At 45.1% G+C, this 9975-nt stretch overlaps 1 protein-coding gene across 1 annotated transcript in view; it reads left to right on the top strand.

Annotated features, from left to right (window-relative positions):
* The window catches only part of slc6a15 (solute carrier family 6 member 15), a 40660-nt gene that overhangs the window by 12474 nt on the left and 18211 nt on the right, over positions 1-9975 (top strand). Inside the window, exons 3-5 of the mRNA XM_083663168.1 lie at positions 6509-6666; positions 7756-7882; positions 9133-9314. Coding sequence (XP_083519294.1) covers positions 6509-6666; positions 7756-7882; positions 9133-9314 — 467 coding nt within the window. The remainder of the gene's footprint in view (positions 1-6508; positions 6667-7755; positions 7883-9132; positions 9315-9975) is intronic.

Genomic DNA, 9975 nt, shown 5'->3' with positions numbered 1-9975 from the left:
AATAGTGATTCTATAGTGAATGATACAGTGCATGTGTCTGGTGTCTGCTGTGTCTATAATAGTGATTCTATAGTGAATGTGTTCCAGTGCATGTGTCTGGTGTGTGCTGTGTCTATAATAGTGATTATATAGTGAATGATACAGTGCATGTGTCTGGTGTCTGCTGTGTCTATAATAGTGATTCTATAGTGAATGATACAGTGCATGTGTCTGGTGTCTGTCTGCTGTGTCTATAATAGTGATTCTATAGTGAATGTGTTCCAGTGCATGTGTCTGGTGTCTGCTGTGTCTATAATAGTGATTCTATAGTGAATGATACAGTGCATGTGTCTGGTGTCTGCTGTGTCTATAATAGTGATTCTATAGTGAATGTGTTCCAGTGCATGTGTCTGGTGTGTGCTGTGTCTATAATAGTGATTATATAGTGAATGATACAGTGCATGTGTCTGGTGTCTGCTGTGTCTATAATAGTGATTCTATAGTGAATGATACAGTGCATGTGTCTGGTGTCTGTCTGCTGTGTCTATAATAGTGATTCTATAGTGAATGTGTTCCAGTGTCTCGTGCCACTTTTGTGCAACACTCTCAAGCCAAAGCATGCTGTGGCCGATTCATCAAGCTGTCAAAGCCGGCACCAGAGATCCTCTAACTCAGGCTCGTGACAAAGCTGCCAGGATCTGTGACTGTAAACCATTGAATTGTTGAATGTCAACTAGTAAACAGTTGACAATGTTACAAATCCTCTGCAGACTGTCTGTAGGCTCTGTGAGACTATCCAGATATTCCCACCTTCTCTTTAATGATAGACGCACATTTTGGTGTCGTTTCAGTGTGGTGAGTCTGTTTAGAAAAAGCCACATGGAAACGCTTACAGGAAGGAGACGGAGTGTGTTTTCTGAAACCACTTCCTGTATTTGACTTTATTATAAATGCATGTGAAACCCGGCCCTCCCTCCCCCCCCTGCTTCACTACACGTCCCTCCCTCCCCCCCTGCTTCACTACACGTGGGCCCCCCCCCCCCCCTGCTTCACTACACGTGGGGTCCCTCCCCCCCCTGCTTCACTACACGTGGCCCCCCCCCCCCCCTGCTTCACTACACGTGGGGTCCCTCCCCCCCCCTGCTTCACTACACGTCCCTCCCTCCCTCCCCCCCCTGCTTCACTACACGTGGGGTCCCTCCCCCCCTGCTTCACTACACGTCCCTCCCCCCCTCCCTCCCTCCCCCCCTGCTTCACTACACGTGGGGTTTCCAAAAAGGACAAGGAAATGTTGTCCTCTTTGGCAATGCCCAAAACAGGATGAACCAGTCACATTACCTTATCTGAGTCAGAGGGATGAACCAGCTACATTACCTTATCTGAGTCAGAGGGATGAACCAGCTACATTACCTTATCTGAGTCAGAGGGATGAACCAGCTACATTACCTTATCTGAGTCAGAGGGATGAACCAGCTACATTACCTTATCTGAGTCAGAGGGATGAACCATCTACATGACCTTATCTGAGTCAGAGGGATGAACCAGCTACATTACCTTATCTGAGTCAGAGGGATGAACCAGCTACATTACCTTATCTGAGTCAGAGGGATGAACCAGTCACATTACCTTATCTGAGTCAGAGGGGTGAACCAGCTACATTACCTTATCTGAGTCAGAGGGATGAACCAGCTACATTACCTTATCTGAGTCAGAGGGGTGAACCAGCTACATTACCTTATCTGAGTCAGAGGGCTGAACCAGCTACATGACCTTATCTGAGTCAGAGGGATGAACCAGTCACATTACCTTATCTGAGTCAGAGGGATGAACCAGCTACATTACCTTATCTGAGTCAGAGGGATGAACCAGTCACATTACCTTATCTGAGTCAGAGGGATGAACCAGTCACATTACCTTATCTGAGTCAGAGGGATGAACCAGCTACATGACCTTATCTGAGTCAGAGGGATGAACCAGCTACATTACCTTATCTGAGTCAGAGGGATGAACCAGCTACATTACCTTATCTGAGTCAGAGGGATGAACCAGCTACATTACCTTATCTGAGTCAGAGGGATGAACCAGCTACATTACCTTATCTGAGTCAGAGGGATGAACCAGTCACATTACCTTATCTGAGTCAGAGGGATGAACCAGCTACATTACCTTATCTGAGTCAGAGGGCTGAACCAGCTACATTACCTTATCTGAGTCAGAGGGATGAACCAGCTACATTACCTTATCTGAGTCAGAGGGCTGAACCAGCTACATTACCTTATCTGAGTCAGAGGGATGAACCAGCTACATTACCTTATCTGAGTCAGAGGGCTGATCATCAAAGTGTCTGATTGGCCACAGGGAGGCTGTGGAAGTGTTTGAAAAGACAATGGAGGGACAGGAGGGGTTTTGACGCTGATTGATGTCAAAGCCCAGGATGCCTCTGGTACACAAAGAACCAGAATTAGGCCTCTTAATATTAGAAAACCAGTCACACACACACACACACACACACACACACACACACACACACACACACACACACACACACACACACACACACACACACACACACACACACACACACACACACACAACATGCTACACACAGTGATTGCTGCAGCAGCCTATTCCCAGCATGCATTGTGTGGACTAGTGTAGACAATGTCCCAGAATTAGGCATCTTAAAGGGACAGCTCACCTCAAAATCAAATACACATATTTTCCCTCTTACCTGTAGTTTTTTATTATTATTATTATTATTATTATTATTATTATTATTATTATTATTATTATTATTATTATTATTATTATGACTATTATTATTAATCATTAATAGTCATTAATAATAATTGGGAATAGGCTGCTGCACCTGTAGTGCTATTTATCCATCTAGATGATTTTGCCGAGTTTTGGAGATATCGGCCGTAGAGATGTCTGCCTTCTCTCAAATACAATGGAAGTGGATGACAGCTTGATGTTGTGAGCAGTTTCATGTCGGAACTATTCTCTTTCGACCAAACTACACCCGCTATCTGCCTCCTGCTAAGCTGTGTAGTTCGGTCGAAAGAGAATAGTTGCACACCCACCAGCTGCTAGCTGCTGCTAAGCTGCTGCTAGAAGGTGTAGTTGGGTCAAACGAAAATATTTCCTACATGAGACTGCTCACAAGATCTGTGGATTATCTCGAGTAACCGGGTCATGATTCCTGGGAAGAGACCGCTGTTGAGTTTTCCAGAATGGCACTTTGAGCACCACAAGCCGAGGGCCATAACAGTTCCATTGTATTCAACAGAGGGCAGAAAATATAGATTTTTGCTGTTTTGGGGGTTTCCCCACATTTGACTAAAATAAAGCCTTTCATTCTGTGTGAAGATCATTGTGAAATTGTGAGGTTAAATATACTTTTGAAGCTCATAAATGTAGGGTGACAAGCAGAAGTAGCTTACTTTCTCATACTTTGAGGCCCTTTTTCTCAAAAACATAGTTTGGAAAGCTTTCTAATATTAAACTCAAAATGGTTCGAGGGCTCAATGTGACTAATTTTGATGGAGCAGGTCACAAATGTGTATTTTGGATTTTGGGGTGATCATCAGTCAGCTAGTCTCACGTGGTCAGAAGGTCAGACCTGATCATCAGTCAGCTAGTCTCACGTGGTCAGAAGGTCAGACCTGATCATCAGTCAGCTAGTCTCACGTGGTCAGAAGGTCAGACCTGATCATCAGTCAGCTAGTCTCACGTGGTCAGAAGGTCAGACCTGATCATCAGTCAGCTAGTCTCACGTGGTCAGAAGGTCAGACCTGATCATCAGTCAGCTAGTCTCACGTGGTCAGAAGGTCAGACCCTCCATACTGGAGGATCTGAATCACTGAGTCAGCATTTCCCGGATTTCCCTGCAAGAAAATTTGTGGCAAGCCTCTGATTGGCTGGGCTGTAACAGAAGTCCAGCTGTCCGCGTGCATTGGTGCATCATTCAAAATGTACCGCCCCACGAGTTGCGTCACGCGAATAAGGAGATCCGTGGTTGGTCAATTAATATGTCTGTCACACATTTTGTGTTTCGGTCTTATGGGGCGGTCCTTACGGTCCTTAAACACTTTATAATAGTTGTGGCTACTGATGTGAGACTATCAGTCAGCATACTGTACAGACACACACTTACTTCCTGGCTGTGACCACTCCCATCCAGTCCAACCTGGACGACGGGACAACAGGAATCAGGAAGGGATTTGAATGAGTGTCCTGCAGATGAATGAAACAGTGATGGGGTAGAACTAACATTAAACAATACACTCATGGCTGATGTTATGATGCTGTCATCTGTGAGTCATCATAATATAGACATGCCATGACATCATCAGACATGACATCATCATATAGACATGACATCAGCCCTCCCACATCACAAAGTAACCCTGTGGTTCACACAGTGAGTGGCAAAGTCATAAAATGGCATGGAAGCTGATTCCAATTAACCTTTTGTAGTTGTTGCAGTTTGAACTCTATATGAATACCAACTCTAACTCCCTTTAACTCTGGTTGTTAGATGAAAATTGTATCTCGAAAAAGTGCGTTTCTCAGAAAAAGGGGGCTCGTTTTCTGATCAAACTGCCGTGCATCTTTGAAATGACGGAATGAGCTTTCAACAGCTTTCCCAGATTTGACTCAACACAAAGACGTTGGGAAAACCTAAGCATTGCAGTACACACATCTTCCTGCAGTGGCGCTTGTGTGAGAGCATGAGGAAAAGGCACATTATTGTAGGAGGGGGTGCCACAGATAACATCTAACCACGGGAACAAAGCTTCTCACACATTCTCCGCCTCTCTCTCTACCATCATGTGCGCGGCAGTTGTGCGGCTCAGGAGCGCCCCCTGTATTTGAGAGCACCACACTATTACAGCCTGTCTTAGCTAATTGAGGTTTCAGGGTGTGTTAGGCTGTCATTCCCCCTGAAACCTCAATTCTACAGAGGATGGCTTTCTTTCTAATGTGCACTGAAAGTACTCCCACTGCAAGCTGGGTCATTTTAGACTTCCCTATCTTTCCTGGTTTCTGCAGAATTATTTGATCGCACCCGCACACCATGAGGGATGTATTAGGTAGAGACGTAGATGCAGTTTGAGTCTGTGCATGGGTGATTGAAGTGGAATGATGGCCGGTTACTTAGCTCCTCAACTTGTAAGATACGTCTCCGTCTCCATCGCTCAACTGACACAACAGATAGTTGTGCTGTGCTGTGTTAGAGATGGCAAGAGAGAGTCGGCCATCACTGCCACACAGCTGAGCACAGCTAAGAGGTGTCTCTCTCTCTCTTTACTTCCTGTCTGTGAGCTTCTGTACAGCTGCTAGTTCTCATTATACTGTAGCAAGCGTACACCTTTAAGACCACGGCGCCACTCCCCCTATAAGCCCCTCCCCCTATAAGCCCCTCCCCCTACAAGCCCCTCCAAATACATAGAAAAGTCTCTTTCAAATTCTGATGGCACTATCTCTTTAACCAAATCACACACATTTAGGCTATTCTATGTGTGATCTCCTTTTAATAACACATCTAATATTTGTTTCACTTCCATTCACTGAGCCTCCCCTGAAACTGCTTGGAGCCCCCCCCCCCTAAGGAGGCCCGCCTCCCACTCTGGAAACCTCTGGCCTACGTGTTTATTTGCATTCTAGAGCGGGGAGTGAGATTCGATCACAAGTGGGCACTGGAGACACATTCGAATACCAGGTGTCAACTGACGTACTTACGGCTGTTCTGTTTGTGATCGGATCACCGGAGATTCCCTGCCTACCAACACGAGGGTCGCAGGTTCGCGCCCCCGAGGTTACCTCCGGCTTGGTCGGGCGTCCGTACAGGCACGAGTGGCTGTAGCCTGCGGGTAGGAAGCCGGATTAGGGGTATGTGTTCTGGTCGCTGCACTAGCGCCTCCTGTGGTCGGTCGGGGCGCCTGGTCGGGGTGGAAGGGAACTGGTGGAAATAGCGTGACCCTCCCACGTGCTACGCCATGCCGGTGAAGCTTCCCCGCTGTCAGGTGAAAAGAAGCCTCTGTGCCAACTGCGCATGTGTCGGAGGAAGCATGGTGCTAGTCTACGGCTCTCCCCCGATCAGCAGAGGGGGTGGAGCAGTGACCGGGGCAGCAGGGGGGGAATTGGCCAAGTACGATTATGGAGAAAATGGGGGGGAAATCAGAGAGAGAGAGAGAGAGAGAGAGAGAGAGAGAGAGAGAGAGAGAGACAGAGAGAAAAGACTGATGTGTGTGTTGTTCATTTGTTTTTAGGCCAATATGTCACCATTAGATGATGACATATAGTTTCAGGGGGCTGGTATGGATTTGTGTACAGTATGTGTCACATATGTGTGTATAAGGAACATATTGGATAGAGACATACGAGTGAATGTTTGATGCACGTTTTTAGGCTGTTTTTCCAGGAACTGCAACAGTGCCACATGTCCCAGTTATCTGATCTGGTGGTTTGTCTTGCGTGTGCCCTACATCTAACTGAGCCTGTGTGCTGTGTGTGTGTGCAGGAGCCTACCTGGTGCCCTATCTCATCCTGCTGGTGCTGATCGGCATCCCGCTGTTCTTCCTGGAGCTGGCCGTGGGGCAGAGGATCCGCAGGGGCAGCATCGGGGTGTGGAACTACATCAGCCCCCGCCTGGGGGGCATCGGCTTCGCCAGCTGCGTGGTGAGTCCCTGCCCGGGGGGCCTGTGTTAGGCTGCTACAGACTGGGGCCATAATCGACTGATATGAAAAAGTATATTGTGATATAAGATTTTGGCTGTATCGTCCAGCTCTAAAATCTTAAAATGCATCTTTTGTTTTCAGTTTGAAAGTGTTGGTTTCATCACATCCTTGTGACTTACTTGGAACAATGCACATTATAGTCAAGTGATCATGAGTAAATAATAAGTAAATGTCCATTTGCTGCTGCTTGATGTAAAGCAGCAGTGAGTCAACCTATATCCACTTCATGAAAGCGTTGACATTTGCTGCCGCACAGGAAATGACGTGTTTGACGTTTCCAGTTTGTTTGGAATAAACATTGACAGCCGACAGGTGATCTGTTTGATTGATAGCCGACAGGTGATCTGCTTGATTGACAGCCCCGACAGGTGATCTGTTTGATTGACAGCCGACAGGTGATCTGTTTGATTGACAGCTGACAGGTGATCTCTGGGAAGTGCAGTGCAGTGCAGAAACACCAGAGCGCCGAGCGCCAACGATGTAGACAACATTTAAAAGAAAGAAGAAGAAGAACTGTCAGATCCCTGCTTTAAGTCAGGAACACATAATAAGCACAACGTAAGCTGATATGCTTATATTCAATAAGACGGTCATATACATCCCACAACAAGATGAGATGGGACGAGGCTGTGAGAGACTTGTTCATAGTGCACAGGTTTTTGTGGCACTTCAACCAGAATAGACTGATGACCTGAATCTTTGTCAAGAGCATTTTCTTATGTTTGTTGTAATGAGAAAAATCGGGCTACTGAATGATTGTCAATCAGTGACACATTTGGTAAAAGATGACTCACAAGTCATAATGACCTGTGGGGAAGAAGCGTCTATCAAATGGCAAATTCCACCAAACAATAGTCAATCTTATGATCTCTGTGTTCCTGTTCAGCGCGTGGCACTGCCAGTGCTGTGTCTCGCTGGAACACTATCATCTGGCCCAGCAGGAAATGCTTGAAGTTTGAACTCGGCCTGTTCCGTGTTGCTGCTTGTGAATGAATGCGTAGCGTCGACTCTGCCCCCTCTCGCCCTTAGGTGTGCTTCTTCGTTGCCCTCTACTACAATGTCATCATCGGCTGGAGTCTCTTCTACTTCTCCCAGTCCTTCCAGCAGCCACTGCCATGGCATGAGTGTCCACTCATCAAGAACCAGACCAGCACATGTAAGACACGCTCACAACCATGCATGTTTACATTCAGACTTCTGAATGCTGACTTTTCCCCCCTCAGATTTCTGACTTTAATCTGAAAATTCTGACTTTAATCTCAGAATTGTGACTTTTTCCTCAAAATTCGTAAACTCAGAATTCTGACTTTAATCTCGGAATTCATATTCCCCCCAAAAAAAACCTTCCCTCAGAATTCTGACACTAAACTCAGAATTCTAACTTTATTCTGACTTTATTCTCAGAATCCTAACTTACACTCGGGGGGAAAAAAAATCATTTTCGGTTTTAAATTGTGTGGTGTAAAAATAATAATAATAAAAAATTTAAAGACTTTCAGGCAACTCCATTTGAATTCCAGGCGACCCCGCTTTGGGTCACCATCCAAAGGTTGGGAACCACTGCACATAGGCCAAAGAGAACGAAACTGAAAGCTTCGAGATTGTTTCACCAAAACCTCCATCTGATGAATGGAGATTCTGTTGACTTTACTTCAATGCGGTAGACTACTGTTTCCTGCTGCCGCCAGCACCCTGGGGTGTACAATTACACAACTTTATTTATAGAGCACCTTTCAAAACAAAGCTACACGCAGATAAAACAATGACATGCTGCTATACACAGGATCAAGCAAAAACAATGTGAGATATATCAAATGAGATGACATCATCATAAAAGGAATGTCACAAACAAAATAGAAGGTCTTTAGATCCAGTGGAATCCGCTTATAGTGATCACGTCGGGTCGAATTGATCACTATAAGAGGATGATTATTATAAAAAAAAAAGTATAACAGATTAGACCATCTAATTGACATTTGTATATTTATTACATGAATACAGTAAATAAAAGTAATGAAATGGACAGCTTCGCTATTTATTTACTGAATCGATCCAAGAAAGACAGATGCACCAAGTTTCTCTGATGCATCACATTGGCTCATTTTGCACAGTTTGAGCCGTTTTGGGCAGTTTGTCATATTGTAAAGAAGGGAGTCCCGCACACCGTCCAAACTTGCAATTAGGAATTTATTCTGTGACGATTCGGTCACCGACCTTTTGTCATATTAAAGTTTTTATTGAGAAAGCACTTTGTGACAAAAAGTTATTAAAAAAAACTGCTGTATGAATGAATTGGATTTTATTAGCTGTATTCCATGCTGCATTTGTTTGTCAGACACTCTAATTGTAAAAAAAGAAAAGGTACAGCACAAGGCTGCCCTGTAACGCCTACGGTTTTGTCTGTAGATGTGGTGCCAGAGTGCGAGAAGAGCTCAGCCACCACCTACTACTGGTACCGCGAGGCCCTGAACATCTCCGACAGCATCTCGGAGAGCGGGGGCCTCAACTGGAAGATGAGCGTTTGCCTGCTGGCCGCCTGGTCCATGGTTTGCCTCGCCATGATCAAGGGAATCCAGTCCTCTGGGAAGGTGAGCAGGGACATCTTTTTTTTTTTTACTTCACCTTTATACAGAGTTCTTCTGAGCACACATGCACTGGTCTCCTTCTCAGTCTTCCAGATGCACACACTTACACCTCAGAGCATGTCCAGCACAGCCACATTCACCTGCTGTGGTCCATTGAGCAGCTCCACTGGAGCAATGAGGCTTTAAAGTGAGATGGACCTTTGGTAGCACCTTGTAGCTTCCTGGCCATGATACAAGCCCACATCAGTGATTGTGTTATCTGTTGCTACAGTAGCTCGTCTAGACCAGTGGTCCCCAACCACCGGGCCACGGACCGCTACCGGGCCGCAATGCATTTGGTACCGGGCCGCGAGCCGGTCTAAAAAAATAAACATAGGCTATAATATTATAGGCTGTGTGTGGTAGTTGAAACATAGTTTCAAGTTGACGTTTATTTATGTTTGTAGTTAAAAGAAAAACATAAATACTGTATAGGCTACATACACCTTTTACCCTTTGTCTATAATAAAGAAGATATTGTATTCTTTTGTTATTAAACTATAAAACAATTATAATATATTGCAATATTGTACAATATTATACAAATATAACAGAATGATTTACTTCCCCATAAAGATGTTTTTTTTGTGTTTTTTACATTTCCATTCATTTGCTGAGGCCCCCC

This window comes from Poromitra crassiceps (genome assembly GCF_964638095.1).
Source record: "Poromitra crassiceps genome assembly, chromosome: 30".
In the NCBI taxonomy this organism is placed as follows: Eukaryota; Metazoa; Chordata; class Actinopteri; order Beryciformes; family Melamphaidae; genus Poromitra; species Poromitra crassiceps.
Note: the sequence above shows the minus strand (reverse complement) of the source record. Positions and strands in the feature narration are given on the sequence as shown.